Source organism: Rhinolophus hipposideros (genome assembly GCF_964194185.1).
Source record: "Rhinolophus hipposideros genome assembly, chromosome: 10".
Lineage (NCBI taxonomy): Eukaryota > Metazoa > Chordata > Mammalia > Chiroptera > Rhinolophidae > Rhinolophus > Rhinolophus hipposideros.
In genome coordinates this window covers 4,170,220-4,185,152 of record NC_138056.1, presented here as the reverse complement: position 1 = coordinate 4,185,152, position 14,933 = coordinate 4,170,220, and the positions used below count along the sequence as shown (strand labels likewise).

Genomic DNA, 14,933 nt, shown 5'->3' with positions numbered 1-14,933 from the left:
ATTGGAGGAGGAATGGTAATTTAGTGGGAAATCTCTGAAGGGACGCACTGGTTTTGGAAGTAGAGGTTGTCTCAGGGCCTTGCCATGTTCTGTGAGTCCTTGCAAAGGGCTCTGGATTCTTCTGGGCTCGTCCCTCTCCAGTCTGTCTTTCATGTTGCTGGTGGTTCTGTGTTTGAGCTGTAGATCTGACCTTGTCGCTCATCTGCCTCTTCTCACCTCCTTCACTGCTCATGTCTGAATGTGCTGTGTGGTCCCTGCGTGTCCCACCGTAGTGGTCTAGCTTCAGCACTTCGCCCTTCGCATACTTGGCCCTGCCCAGAACAGGTGAGTCCCCTTCCCTCTCTTGGCATCTGTAGGAGCAGAAGCTCTGTGGAAAGTATACTTGCTGCAGCGTAAATGTCATGGCTGTGTCACTTTTCCTCTACTTCTATGCTGATGTGTTTCTGTGTGTTATTGAAATCTGTTGCTTACTCTACTATAGATATTTTTAATGTGCATTTATCTCAGTTAGACTCACTGGTCCCCTCTTCGTTTCTGCAGCCAGCCCACTGCTCTGCTGTGCATTCACACGTGGCCTTGTGTCCCTAACCTATTCCCAGTACCTCCTGAAAGGCTCTTTCTTCTTGTCATCAGGACATCCTCCCTGCTGAGAACTGGCCTGAAGCTTCTGGGTCTTCCCGCCTGCCCTCCTGTTTGCAGGCCGATTTCTCCTGGCCTGGAATCCTGTCTGCTTCTGCGTCACCTGATAAACTACCCCCCTTTGGAGGCCTGGCGTAGGCCACAGGTATAATGAAGACTCTGGCCAGGCTCCCTTCTGTTGCGCTCCCTTTCTGCAGAACAGGCTTGGAGTTTATCGCTTTTATTCTCTGTATTTTCTCTCTTCTGAGTTTTATTGTCTTCTTCAAGGGGCAGGGACCATTTCTCATGTCACTCCTGTATTCCTCAGTACAGTGCCTGTTAGGCTTTACAAGTATCTGTTGCTTAGTACACCGCGTAGTAAATGGATTTCAGTCCTTTATTTACTACTATCAAAGCTGAAATAGCAAAGAAACAGCAGAGTCAAACGGAGAAAGATTCTACAATATCTGGATGGTAGAAACATGTTAAATTGCTTTTAACACGTGCTTTGAAAGAAGCAGTTGCAGAGCAAACCCCATGGAACTGGCTCTGCGCATGTATCGCCCTTTTCTTTAAGGAATTCCGTTCCCTCCAGTGGGCACTCACAATTGATTTACTTAGTCCTGGGACGACGGTTCAGAATGGATGCCTTTTCTGAGAGGACAAGCAGCTTCTGGGCGGACTTTGCCATCCTTTGCGGTCCTTTTCCTTAGTACACCGAGAGCTGCCTTCAGGGCCGGCTCTGACTCCTTCCTGGGTCCCATCTTCCTACCTCTTCATGCGAAAATGAGAATGTTCGCCTTGGCCTTGGGCTTTGCTGTGAGGAGGAGGAGCTTGTCGTTAACTTACACCACTGACCGGTGACCTCCCTTCAGAGTGACTCTGCATTCTCCTATTTATAGTTACTTTCCTCTCTGCCCCCTCCTTACTGCCGTAAGGAGCCCAACAAAATTCCCCACTTGGGTCTTGCCCACTGGGTTTCCCACATACCTGAATCTAAGCCCAGGGCGGGGGCCTGCGACTCCAGGTATAGGCCTCTGGCAGGAGCAGGTGAGCCAGGAAGAATGGCCTTCCAGCCGCTCACCTGTTCAGCTCACCCTGTTCCCAGGTCTCCTGTGCCTGCTGCTGGGGGAATAAGCAAGTTTTGAATCTGAATGGAGGCCATGAAGGCTCTGTTTTCAGTTTTCTCCAAGACGAGTAGGGAGTCTAGGGTTTTCTTTGTTTTTAATACATTAAACAAACAACATTGTTTCCCAATGTATTTGAGTCACGTAGGCATTTTTTTCTTCTTTATGTATTTTTGAATTAGCTTATAAAATGAAATAAATACGCCTATTTTAAAATGTGAGTAGGTATATCTAAATCAGTAACAAGCCACTTGTGGCCTGCCTGATTTAAGATCTAGCCCTCTTCATTATTTCAAGACAAAGAATTTGAAAACTTCTTTTTATTCCGACAAATATTCCTAGGTTTAGAGCAGGGTGTCCAAACTTTTTTCAACGTTTTTTACCAAGGGCCATATGCAGTAAAATACACAAACAGCTGGCCACTCACTCGAGGTGAAGTACATATTGCCTCACCTGGTTTAAGTAAACTAAACATATTTTTGGAATTTGCTGCGGGCCAATAAAAAAGGGATTGTGAGCTGCATTTGGCCCGCGGGCTGCAGTTTGGACACCCTTGGTTTAGAGGCTAAAAAACGGTTCTTGTTTTCTTGTGACCTGCTTTTTTGAGTTGAAGAATGTTCAATTGCCATATATATATAAATAATACGATTTTGCATATACGTTTATATTTTAGAAGAAAGGAAAATTGGCTGTTGTGTGGAAAAGGTGGTTAACTGTTGACGTTGGCTGTCAAAGGAGATGGGGGGCTATTTTAGTATCGGGAGAGAAACTGAGTCATAATTGTAATAATTATATAATTAGACCTGTTTTGTCCAGTACAGCATCCGAATGTGACTTTTTTAAAACCTCGTTAGACATGTTTCTTACAAGTGCTGTTGCACGGTGGGTTTTACTTCATTCCCTGAACTAACGCTGTCTGAACACATGTTGAATATAGATTGGTTAGAAACATCTTTATTAGAAGTGTTATGAAAAACATCACTACTTTTATTGCAGCCTGGGTGTCACTTATATTCCCTGAAATTACACTCTTAAATGCTGCTTGTCAGTCACTTTGTTAGAAGCACGTTACAGATGTGACTTGAGTACCGTGTTTCCCTGAAAATGAGACCTTGCTGGACAATCAGCTCCAAAGCCTCTTTTGGAGCAAAAATTAATATAAGACCCGGTATTATATTACCTTGTCTTATATTAATTTTTGCTCCAAAAGAAGCATTAGAGCTGATTGTCCGGCTAGGTCTTATTTTTGGGGAAACAGTACTTGAAATGTGGCTGGTCCAAACTGGGATGTATTATAAGTATAAAATACACCCAGATTTTAAGACTTAGTACTAAAAGAATTGCATGTTGAAATAATGTTTGGATATGTGAAGTTAGATCAAATAACACTATTAAAATTAATTTTGCCAGTTTCTTTGACTTTTTTGATGTGGCTCCTAGAAACGTTACACTTACATGTGGCTTCCGTTGTGGCTTGGGTGATGTTTGTATTAGCTGGCCCCCCCTTGGATGGTGGGTGGGGCCAGCCACTGGCCAGCGGGGGTGAGAGGGGCCTGGGGCATGTGGCAGGGAGACAACTGCAGGTGTGCGGGAGCTTGAACTTGGGCCATGTGCTTGCATGCCTTTGTATAAGTCATGAACAAAACTGCACTGCAAATATCCCCCTTCATAGCACATTTTAAAGAAACAGTATTAAATATTTATGACACATTTTGTTGTTTTAACTCTTTCCCATGTGTTATCTTAGGTGGGAGCAGCTGTTTCTCCTATTTTTGTTGTTTGTATCCTGTGTGTTTAGGTAACTGCAGTTATTTAAACCAGATATACCTTATGCAAGTTTATTGCATGACTGCGCATGACAGCAAATACTCACTTAGGATTTGGGGTCTTGAGGACCCCCGTGGGGCTAGTTATGGACTGGTGTGGGGGGGCTGGCTTCATGGGTGTGTAGCCCGGGCCGTCAGGGCCCCATGCTCAGCAGCGTTTGCTTTAAGCTCGCTGTTGCTGTCTTGAATACTTTATAATCTTTGAATTTTTTTTGGGGGGGGAGGATCTTCGAACCTTTTGCTCGGGGTCCAGCCAGTCCTGGGTACAATAGCAGCATGTAGACTTGGGGTTTTGCCGAGTACAGCTATCCCACTTGGATAGAAAATTGCTCAATTCAAACAGAGTTTGAATTCAGAGTTTATATGCATAGCACATTTTGCATCTTAAATTCATTCAAGTTCTTTTTGTCATTCCCACAGGTTGCTTTTCATTTGTAGGTAGGATGATTAGCATTTTTTTTCTTCAGAGTTCTAATAGTTTATCTGTTAGCATGTTTGTGGTGTCAGTTTTTTTGGGGCCCCTGTTGGAAAGTGATATCATATGTTAATGTCTGCTTCTGTCCTGTCGGAAGAAAACCCACTCATATCAACTTGTCCACAGGGAGTTTCTGAAATAAACAGTCACATGTTTGCAAAGCATGCTTTTCCTGTTTCTCATGGGTGTATAATTATTTGAATTACTTACTGCACTTTGTCACACAAGATCAGCAATGGTTTCAGCCCAGGGCGGCAGTGGCAGAAGTCTGGAAGCTTGCTGGAGAGGCTCGGGCCGGAGCCCTGCTTTACTGAGTCAGAACGAGACCCCTCGGTGTTTCCTGTGCCCATGAAAGGCTGGGAAGCACTGGTTCAAAGCTCACTGGCTCCAGTGGGGGACGTGCTCATTGCCCCCGAGCTGCCGTTCGCCCAATTCCTGGATGTTATTCCTCCTTTCTTGGGGTTTCTCACTGACTCCTTGCAACCAGTTTCCTGGGAGGACACTGACATGTAGAGAGGAGGTTGCTTTCCCGAGGCCTCAGGGCCCGCCTGGCATTGGAGTCCAGGTCTGTTCAGATGCTTGCTAGTCAGTCCTCACAAGGTTTGGGGGGCAGTGGTGTGTCTGTGGTGAAAACACGGGGTTGTAGGTGCTTTACATAAACCACACTGGGACCCTTACTGAATACACTGGACCACAGCAGCGCCTGGGCAGGTTCTGTGCACAGACCGGTGTCCTCGTCACGCCTCTTGCAGATGCCTTGCCAGTTGGTGTGTCCTAGGGAAGGGGTCACACCTTTCCTTTCAGAAACCAAGTGTCACTGCCTCACTGCTGTGAAGTGAAGGTCCGGGGCCCAGATTTGGCTCCTGAGTGTGGTATGTCGGTAATTTCAGAGGACCTTTCATTAAAGCAGTTGATCGGAGATGAATAGGTTTAGGGATCCTTTGGTCCTGCTTTGCGCATAGACGAGTAAGATGGTAATTTTCACCTGTGTCTTAAGTTTTGGGGAGGGTAGAAAACAGCAGAGGCCGGCCCCTATGACCTTGAGTAACAGGTAACTCCCTGGTGACCTGCCCATCTGACCTTCAGCCCCTTTTTGGAGAAAACCCTATTTGCAATCTATTTTGATCAACTATATACATATGTAGCCTGGGTATGGATTTTAAAGTGTATTTATGTCTACTGAAAATGAACTTGTGGAGTTCTGACTCCTTTCAGGGTGGTTTTGAGTATCTTAAAGTAGGTACATTTTTCAAAGGATTCTGTTTTACCTCAGGCCCCTGGGCAGTTGAACTTTGTAACTATTAGTTCACCCCTTGCTTGTTTCTATTTCAAAGGGCACAAAGGAAAACCAGGGCCAAGCCAGGGATAACTAATTTACCAGTTTCTAGTCAATTTGCCCGTTTGACTAAAAGATAAAATACGCAATGTTTGCTTTAGGTGTCTACTGTGGTTTTATTTTTAAATTTGTATTAAAATTCAAAATGGAAATGTGTATTTCCAAGTGTTCTCACTTGAATGACAATGCTATTCTAATTCAGGATGGTAGAAAGCAAAAGGAGTTAGGCATTTTAAAAGATAGTTGCTAAAGAATTCATTTTCTTGTGTTTAATAAGCATAATAACAGCGAAGTCACAGCCTCAGGGATTTAGAGGAGCTGGGTGATCAGGGAGGCCCTCTGCTCTGCTGTGCACACACCGCAGGTGTGCACCTGCTCCTGTGCCCCGTTTCCCCGCAAAGAAGACCTAGCCAGACAGCCGGCTCCAATGCGTCTTTTGGAGCAAAAATTAATGTAAGACCCGGTCTTATCTTACTATAAGACCGGTTAACATGATACGATATGGTATGATGTGATATACTTCTAGGTCTTATATTAATTTTTGCTCCAAAGATGCATTAGAGCTGCTTGTCTGGCTAGGTCTGCTTTGCGGGGAAACACGGTGACACAGCCTAGGGCAGCCTTCAGGTTGGCAGGCAGCCTTCTCCCCTGTGGTGATGGGGCAGACGCACCTCCCTTTTCAGCTCTGCCCTCACTTAGGGCCTTGTTTGTCCTCAGCATCTGGCTCCATGCAGCGGGGGAGGGCATGGGAGGTGTTTGGGTGGTTCACAGCACATTGGGGGAAACTGGGTCACGTGGCCGTAGCTGCCTGCCTGAGAAGTTGGCAGCGTGGTCTAGTGAGTGCCCACGGAGAGGAGCGTGGATCTGGTAGACAATCCCTCCCTCTGGGCAGGCTGTGAGCGCTGGGGCTGGGCTCAGAGATAGCAAAGGGAAAGTTCCTTCGCGGGAACTGTTTCCTGTTGAGCAAGGGACGCTGAACTTTTTCTGTGAAGTACCAGGAAGTAAATATTTTAGGCTTTGTGGGCTGCATATGGTCCCTGTCAATTATTCTCCTCATTTCCTAAAACAATCCTTTAAAAATACCAACATCATCCTTAACTAGCAGGCTGTGAGCTGGATTTAGTCTTTGGACCACAGTTTGCCAATTTCTGCTTCCATTTCATCACTACTAATTATCAGTCTTTTTATAAATCTAGTATTTAGTGAGTTATCTTCATAATAGTAACATTTTGGAAGTTGGATTTTATTTGAGGATAGATATGATTATGTCTCGATCCATAATTTAGAAGTATAACTTAATCTGTAGTTTGTAGATGTTATAGTTTATTTTTGATGGATGTGAGTGTATATCTTGTCTATAATTAGCCAATAGTTAGGGCTTGATACCAGATTTACATTTTTTGTGATTTCTTACTTAGTGTTTTCCATTATACTTCATACAAGGGATTACAAAAAAAATAAAAAGACGTTTCTTTAAATGAGACGTAATTTTTAAAAAAGGTTTCAGGCTAAATTATTAACTATGTCCAGTTTTCTGACTTCAAGTGGAGAGTCCATTCGATTATAGGAAATTTGGCGTATAGACCAAAGTGGCACATACTGACCTGATATTGTTGGGGCCCAGGCTGTGGGAAGGTGTTTTAACACACCTGGTAGCTTTTCAGTCAGTGACTACTGACGTATTTAAACTAAGTAAAATGAACTATTTTGTCAGTCTGTAGACATCCTAGGATCAAAGTTTCCACGACCAATTTTGAAGGCAAGGTGGACGGACATGATTGTTCTCGAAGGTCGTGTTGCTACTTCAGCTGAACTGGAGCCCGCACGCCTGCGTCTGTCCTTAAGCAGGGAGCGGTGTGAGTGAGCGCATGTCTGCGTGGCATCTCCACGTCTCCACGGCCGGGCTTGGGCCCTGTCAGTGGGCTGCTGTGCTGGGTGCAGCCATTTCAGTCATCGCAAGCTTTAAATTGAGTGTGGGAGAGAGTGGAAAGAAGGTGGACTCTCTTCAGAATTTGTGATTTTAGAAACACATAAGCGAGCCGAGCCGTTGCTGCTGACAGCCCGGAGCAAGGGACCGCTTCTCCCCTTCCTCTTGGAGGGCTGGAAACCTGCTTTTCTTCTTTCCTCCTTTGGAGTTACCTTTGATAGCCTTTTTTTTTTTTTTTTAATTTTTTTTATTGGGGAACAGTGTGTACTTCCAGGACTTTTATCCAAGTCAAGTTGTTTTCCTTTCAATGTTAGTTGCGGAGGGCGCCGTTCAGCTTCAAGTTGTCCTTTCAGTCTTAGTTGTGGAGGGTGCAGCTCTGCTCCAGGTCCAGTTGCCCTTTGGTAGTTGCAGGGGGCGCTGCCCACCATCCCTTGCCCGAGTCAAGGAGTTGAACCTGCAGCCTTGTGGTTGAGAGCCCACTGGCCCATGTGGGAATCGAACCGGCAGCCTTTGGAGTTAGGAGCATGGAGCTCTAACCGCCTGAGCCACCAACCAGGCCGGCCCACCTTTGATAGCCTTTTGTCTTTTTTTCTCCTTGTCAGTTTTACTAGGATAAAATGACACAATACGGGTGTTTTGTTATTTGTTTGCCATTTTCCACAAATCTGAACACCAAAAAAGCATTTATGCGTCAGATTTATTTCCACTGTCTTTTTCCCCAAACATCTTGCTTGTTACGTGTATGATATCATCTTTGCCATTATTTCCTAGTTCCTTCGTAATTGCCTTGGGTGCAAGTGGGTTGCTCTTGGGTTTGAAGTATATGCGTTTCTTTCCTTCACTGGCAGACGTGCTACGGAACTAATGGGCCCTGCCTCAACTCGTCCTGGTGGAGGGAGGTCACTGTTGGCAAGTAGTGGGGGTTACTGGCTCTGCTGGGAGTTGTGATGTTGCTTCTCTAGCATGTTCTGTGATGTCTTCTGTACATAATTATTGGCCTGATCATAAAGAGGTAAGAGACAGCTCGGCCTAATATTATGGGTCACTGCTTTATGTCCCGGCGAGCGCCGTGGTGACAGCAGCGCGGGTCAGGCCAGCTTGCACCGTGGCTTCTCACCCCGCCCGGCCTGATTCTGTTGTTGCTCGTTGATGACAGCATGTTGCTTTATGTCTCTTTCGAAACAGTTCAAGATTTTTTTTTTTAACAGACAACTACTGTAACACCATATTTCTTACCTAAAACTGGTTTCCTGAAGGAGTCCTTTTCTTTCTGAGTTTCCTTAAACTGTGCTTTATTTTAAACGCTGCTCATACGTGGACTTCCTGGTGAGGTCCAGTGACGTAGATAAGCCCTCACACACCCTTGAGTGACCTGCCATGGAGTACGGGTTGTTCTGCTGCTTTATTGCTGGATTGATCTGTTTGACTAGCAGCATAAATAAATGTTGCCCTCCATGATCTCTAGTTTAAAGAATACTCTTTTGAGCACATGTTCATGAAAGTATCAAACATTCCCACCCGATCTCCTACTGTGGTTGATTTAGCAAACTACATACTTTGAAAAACGTATGTGTGCTATCTGTCCATAGGTTACGACCTTTTGCAGTTTCCTTCCTTTTACCCAGGCTGGTTCCGCGCAGGATTTTAAATGAGCACATGTGGATATTGGCATGCTTTTGGTGCTAATGGGGCCACTTCTCCGGTGGTTACATGGAATAAGTATGTGTCTTACCCCCTGCTTCAGGAATTCTGCAGTGACTGCCTTTGACAGACGTAAGTGACTTTTGAATGGTCCTGTCCCTAGTCAGAACTTTGTCATCTTATCAGGAATCGCCTGTGAGATTGTTTCGTCATGGCAGCCTTAGATCATACAGTGGACCCTGTGTTTCCTATTTCCGGTCGTTACCAATAAGCACCGTCTTTAACTCTGTAACTAGAAGAAGACAAACTTGGTTGTTTTCCTGGTTGAGGGGTAGGAGGCAGAGGCAGGAACAGTGTATGTGGCGTGGTGGAGTGATCATGGTAAGTCAGGTGTTCTTCCTCACAATTGAGGAGAACTGGGGTGTCTCTCATTCCTCAAGAATGAGGTTCCAGCTTTTTAGTTTTTCATTAAGAATTGACATGGGCTTTACCATATTATGGCTTACGGCTGTGAAAGTGCTGTCAGTGGCTGATAGTACTGCTGGCCGTGGTGTGTTTATTTAACTCTCATGTTCTGAAGATTGCCAGACACCGAGGTCTCAGGACTTGGCATTGCTGCTGAACGTACGAGTTCTGTGGAGGAATCTGTTCTTCGCCCTTACGGAAGGGTGTACTGTCTTCCTTTCCCAGCATTCATAACAAAGTGTGGATGGGCTCATTTTGCAGGTTAAAACCCCAAGTGGTAGCGTTCTTTCAGCATTTTCTCGTCCATTTTTTGTGACCAATAAAAATATTTCTTTTCTGGGGAGAAAACTCCTGCTTGATTTTACTTATTTAGGAAGTATTTTATAGGTTCAGCATGAAACTTTATTTATGGCATTTTAGACTGTAAAACTAAACTGCAATTTGAAAAACTAACATGTGAATTTGAAATTTTATTTGAAATACTCTCTGCATTTTGTTTAGACCAGCATGTTCTGGAAATTTGATCTTCACTCATCATCCCACATAGACACACTTCTAGAAAGAGAAGATGTAACACTGAAGGAGTTAATGGATGAGGAAGATGTTTTACAGGAATGTAAAGCCCAGAACCGCAAACTTATAGAGTTTCTGTTAAAAGCAGAATGTCTGGAAGATTTAGTCTCATTCATTATAGAAGAACCACCTCAAGACATGGATGAAAAGATCAGATACAAGTAAGAAAATTCAATCTTCTCTTTAGGGGGGGACTGAGTGAAGTGGGGTAAAAATTCACTCTTGTCGTCCAGCGATTCCCCACGGCCCAGTGGAGCACAGAACCCATGCCAGAGCCAAGTCCAGTGAGACGACGAGGTTGTAAAAATGAGCGTTCTGTATTCCACTCAGGTTTTGTGGGAGGGCAAAGTGCTTTATAAATAGCGATGAAGTTTCTTAAAATAGTAAGACGATCCAAGTAAGTATTTTCTCTTTGCAAATAGGAAGATGGAGGTTATGTGTCCACCAAGATCACACAGCGAATGAGCCAGAGCTTGGGTTATGAAGAGCGTTGCTGATAAATTAATAAATTCTGACCTTTTGTTAACAAAATAAGGGTGTGGGTCTTGGTCAATGTTGGTGTCACTGAATTTAAGCAGGTGACACCATGGGTGACCCCAGTAGCTACTCGTCGCTGGTTTCACCTGCTCACACGCAGAACGCTAGCACGGGATCCTTTCTCACTGTGTCTTGTAACACTCGGAAACACTCACTGTGTCTTGTAAGAGACCTCGGAAACTGTGAGCTTTCCATGTGTGATTAAAGGATTGGGGTTTCAGTTAGTTATTTTTCCGTTTCCAACTCTATTGAAATATTTGGCTCTCCCCTCCCCCCGAAAATAGAACAAATTCAGGAATAAAAATTTATTGATTATGTATTAAATCAACTTAATGCAATAGGGAGCGTTGTGGTTTTTAGTAGGTTCTCCCTTGCCCTTCCTCTCCCAGTCTGTACACTCTTTTTAGGTATCTTTGCATTTCTTCGTGGTGAGAATTTTGCTGTCAGGGAAATAATACTAATGCTTTCAAGTTGCTGGTGGCTTGGATCTTCAAGGAGGTCATGTTCTCTGCCAGCCATGAAGATTGACAGCTGGCGTTCAGAGTCAGCCTCCACTCAGAGACCAGTGTCTTAACAAAGAAGAGGAAAGACATTTGGCAGCAGAAATACTAGCGTATGCCCATCCCACAAAAGCTAGACACTTGGCTGCTTTGGAACTCCCGGCACAGTGAGCCAGTATGTACGGGGCTGCCTGTCGTGGGGCTTCCCTGGTAGAAGGCAGTGTGGTGGGGACGTGCCCTCCTGAGGTCTGTCCCTCCTGTGCTGGATGGAGCAAATACCTCTTTAACTGGGAAGAGTGGGCACACCTTATGGAAAGTGCTTATTTTGCCAGAAAGTCGTCACTGCTTTTGTGGTATTGCCACGCCGGTGGTATTTTTCTTTTTTTCCTCCTTTTGTGCTACGTTTGAAGTTGCAAGAGCAGGTATTCCTCCCTGGACACAGCCTCTGGGTGGCACCATTTCAAGGGAGCGTAACTTGGCTGGGCAGAGCAGTTCTCTGCTGGGCTTCTGGCTTGTGTGCAACGTACACACAGCTGGGTGATACGAGCCGCTGGATTAGTGTAGCGATGTCTTTCAGAAGGTCGGAAAGCTTTTTCAGGGGAAAGGTTGCTGGTAGTCAACCTAGGAAATTTAGGCTGGTGTTTTATTTTCTGAGGTTAAGAACTATATATTAGTTACACATGTGGATGAAACCCATCACTGTTCTACTTAATTCAGTAATCATGTACAACGTATTCAAGGATGGTCACTACAGTAACCTTTGTAATCTTAATGACAGATATCTCTGATTTTAAATAATTTAGTATAAGTTTAAACCAACAGAGATTTAATAATAGGCCCTTAAGCAGAACTATAAATTCAGAAGCTGAAATGCTGTTTCTTGGGTCAGGGTCCCCACAGACGGGCTGCGGAGCGGCCTGAGACGAGAGAAGAACCAGGGTGGAGGAGAGATGGGACAGTGGGCAGGGCTGTGCCCACCCACCAAGTAGCCATTGGGATTTGCCTCACGGAGCACATGGGCACTGTGAGGAAGAATTGGAGACAGATGCCTCTTTCAAGGAGTTTCCTAGAAAGGGAGCAGAGGGAGAAAGTGGGAGCCACGGGCAGATGTGGAATCAGAAGAGCAGTGGGTGTTCGTTGTTCTTCCTGGATGGAGGAAACGACCGTCTGTGTTTCGGGGCTGCTGAGACTGACACCCCCCAGAAGGAAATGACGATGGTATCTAGGAATGGGAGCTCAAGTGGCTGTGCAGTGCTTGAGTTGGTGGGGGTGGGCTAAGAGGACAAGTGGGGGTAGTGTTGGGAGCAAGGCCAGCTCCCCTATAGGGAGAGGAGGAAGGGGCCCACATACAGGTCGGGGTACAGTCGGCGGGATTCTCTCCTGATTGCCTCTGTATCCTCAGTGCAAAGGAAGGAAGTGAGGTGAGAGCGTGTGGTCAGGTAGGAGGAGAGGAGACCTTCGGGTGTTCTAGAAGCTTGTTTAGTGTTAAAGAGGGCGGGAGCGAGAGAGTAGCTCCCGCCTGTCCAGAACCAGAACCTTGAGCTTTTTGTGTAGTGCCCCATATTCATGCTTCTTTAGCCAGATCATACCTTGGAGTCACCTATGGGAAAATAGGTGAAAAGTCTTGAAAAATGTAAAAAGATGTCCATGACTTCCTGGACCTTCCGCATCAAAATTTGAGGAATGCACCCTACATGTTTGGTTCACAGCTGGGGTTGATGTCTGCTACCTTTTACCAATCTTTTCTTAGCCAGCAGCTTTCAAGCTGGGGCAGTTGACACAGCGTGGCCCCCAATCCCCATAGCAGCATGTCAGCAGTTTTATAAAGAGGAATAAAAACAGCCAGCATTCACTTAGCCCAGGCCTTCTTCTCAGTATTTTGTATATATTACCCTCCCACATGAGGTAAGGGCTCTTGTCTTCAGATTACAAACTTGGAAACTGAGGCCCAGAGAGGTTAAGTAACTTGCCCAAGGTCATAGCTTGTAAGCGGTGGAGATAGGTACTGAGCCTTGATGGTGTGACTCCAGAAGCCATACCTGTAACCACTGGATAATCCTGCCCCTAGCGTGACGGTGACTTGATGTTACGGTATCTATATGCCCACATTTTCCATAAAGTGAGGACGACTAATCTGGTTGAGCCATAAGCCTCCAGAAGACGGCTGTTTGGTAATGTGATTTTCATGCCCACACAGCTGCCCGTTTCGTTGTCTGTTCAGTTTTTTCCTCCCTACAAAGGGTCATGTGGGGACAGTCGCCTCCTACTCAGTCTTCCGACCTTGCGTCAGACCCTCTCAGGTGCCGCAGCTTTCTTGTCTGTTGCCAGTGGCCTCTCTAGTGGTGGACCTCAAAACAGAACATGGGGCCCCTTGCTTGTTATGTGTTCTAGACCACAGCCTTCACCTCTCTCTTGTCACGTAGCCGCCTCTGGCTGCTCTGTCACCTCCCTGTCCTGCTCAGCATTGGAGCTGGCCCTTTGAGTGACTAGATGGTTCTGGGTCCTGGCTGCTCGACAGGGAGGAATAAAGAACGGAGAAGTGAACTGTGGGTCAGGGAGAATGTAGTCTGCATGGGCTTTGGAGTCTCCATTGTTGCTACTGAAAACAGACGAGAAATTGTAGTAAGAGAAGTGAGTGAGTGGAAAAAACGGATCTACTGCTTATTTTGCAGAGAGAGCGAGCTCTGGTGCTCAGAGGAAAGCCAGCTTTAGGGGTGCAGGTATTTCTAGTGCTGTGGGGTCTGTAGAAAGGGTCTGTGTCCCACTGCAGTGAATCTGATGGTGGGCTGATCCCCTTTTGGAGGCTGGTATGGAAAGTTATTTGTAGACAACTTCCCACCTGCGTCACCCAGGCTGATGTCCTTTAGCATATTGTACTGTGCGTTCTCCTGAGATGTCACATAGACTGAACATTTGACAGGCCCTCAAAACAACTTTCTAGTACCATTTGCAACCCATGTGAAAATTGAAGTGGCTGGTCCGGGAACCTGAACGTGGGAGTAGTTACACGGTGCCGTGTGCAGTACAGCGTCCTGGAAACCAGTGCCCCCCATGGTTGTCCAGAAGCTGAGCTGCCTTCCATGCCAGATAGGCTGCTGATGGCCACCCAAGGCCTTTCCCTGCCCCTCTCGCCTCCTACAACATGGCCCCCTGGCTCCTGAGTCCTAGGTGTATTCGAGTTTTGTTGGGGAAAGCATTTGCCTATTAAAGCTTGGTTCAGGAACAATTTTAGACACGGCAGAACGTTCACTCTAATCTAGAGGTTGGAAAGAATGGATTGAAATGATTCTCTGATTCCCAGAAGATAATTTTGTTATTTTTTTCACAAACTTTTAGGAAGCCGTTCTGATTTGTGTTTTACTTTATGTAATTAAACTGTTAATACAGATGATGATGTAAGTATCCTGTTCTTCTAGGTATCCAAATATATCTTGTGAGTTGCTCACTTCTGATGTCTCCCAGATGAATGATAGACTGGGAGAAGATGAATCCTTGCTAATGAAATTATATAGCTTCCTCCTAAACGATTCCCCCTTGAACCCACTACTTGCCAGTTTCTTCAGCAAGGTGCTAAGTATTCTTATCAGCAGAAAACCAGAACAGGTAAATATTGTTTTCCAAAAGGTAAGTATTAGGGCTGATCATCCCCCGGAGTTGATCCCCAGTCACTTTGTTGCTTCCGTGTTCTCTGTGCCTGATGTCAGCTTCTGTAAAAGAATATATGTTCAACCTGAAATATTCTGAATGCTCGCTGGCTTCACGCAGATTCACACAGTAATGAATGTGGTCTGACTTGACACGCTCCTTTCTTCGAGCCTCACGTGGCCTGTATTTAGTGTATTGTGGTTTCCTCTCGGGCCGAGTAGAAGAGTGAGCATGTTGCTCTCTGTTCATGGAGTTGGGCTCCC

General features: G+C 45.5%; 1 protein-coding gene across 31 annotated transcripts in view; it reads left to right on the top strand.

Moving 5' to 3' along the window:
- Nucleotides 1-14,933, top strand: part of PPP6R3 (protein phosphatase 6 regulatory subunit 3) — a 121,311-nt gene that overhangs the window by 40,172 nt on the left and 66,206 nt on the right. For 26 of the 31 annotated variants that reach the window (XR_013994337.1, XR_013994338.1, XM_081064586.1 and 23 more), the window contains 2 exons: nucleotides 9,917-10,149; nucleotides 14,442-14,628. The exons of the other annotated variants lie outside the window; for them this stretch is intronic. Coding sequence is in view for 24 of the 26 variants with exons in the window: in XM_081064586.1 (XP_080920712.1) it covers nucleotides 9,923-10,149; nucleotides 14,442-14,628 (414 nt within the window). In the remaining 2 variants the exon portion in view is untranslated. The remainder of the gene's footprint in view (nucleotides 1-9,916; nucleotides 10,150-14,441; nucleotides 14,629-14,933) is intronic. 31 annotated transcript variants of the gene reach the window in all.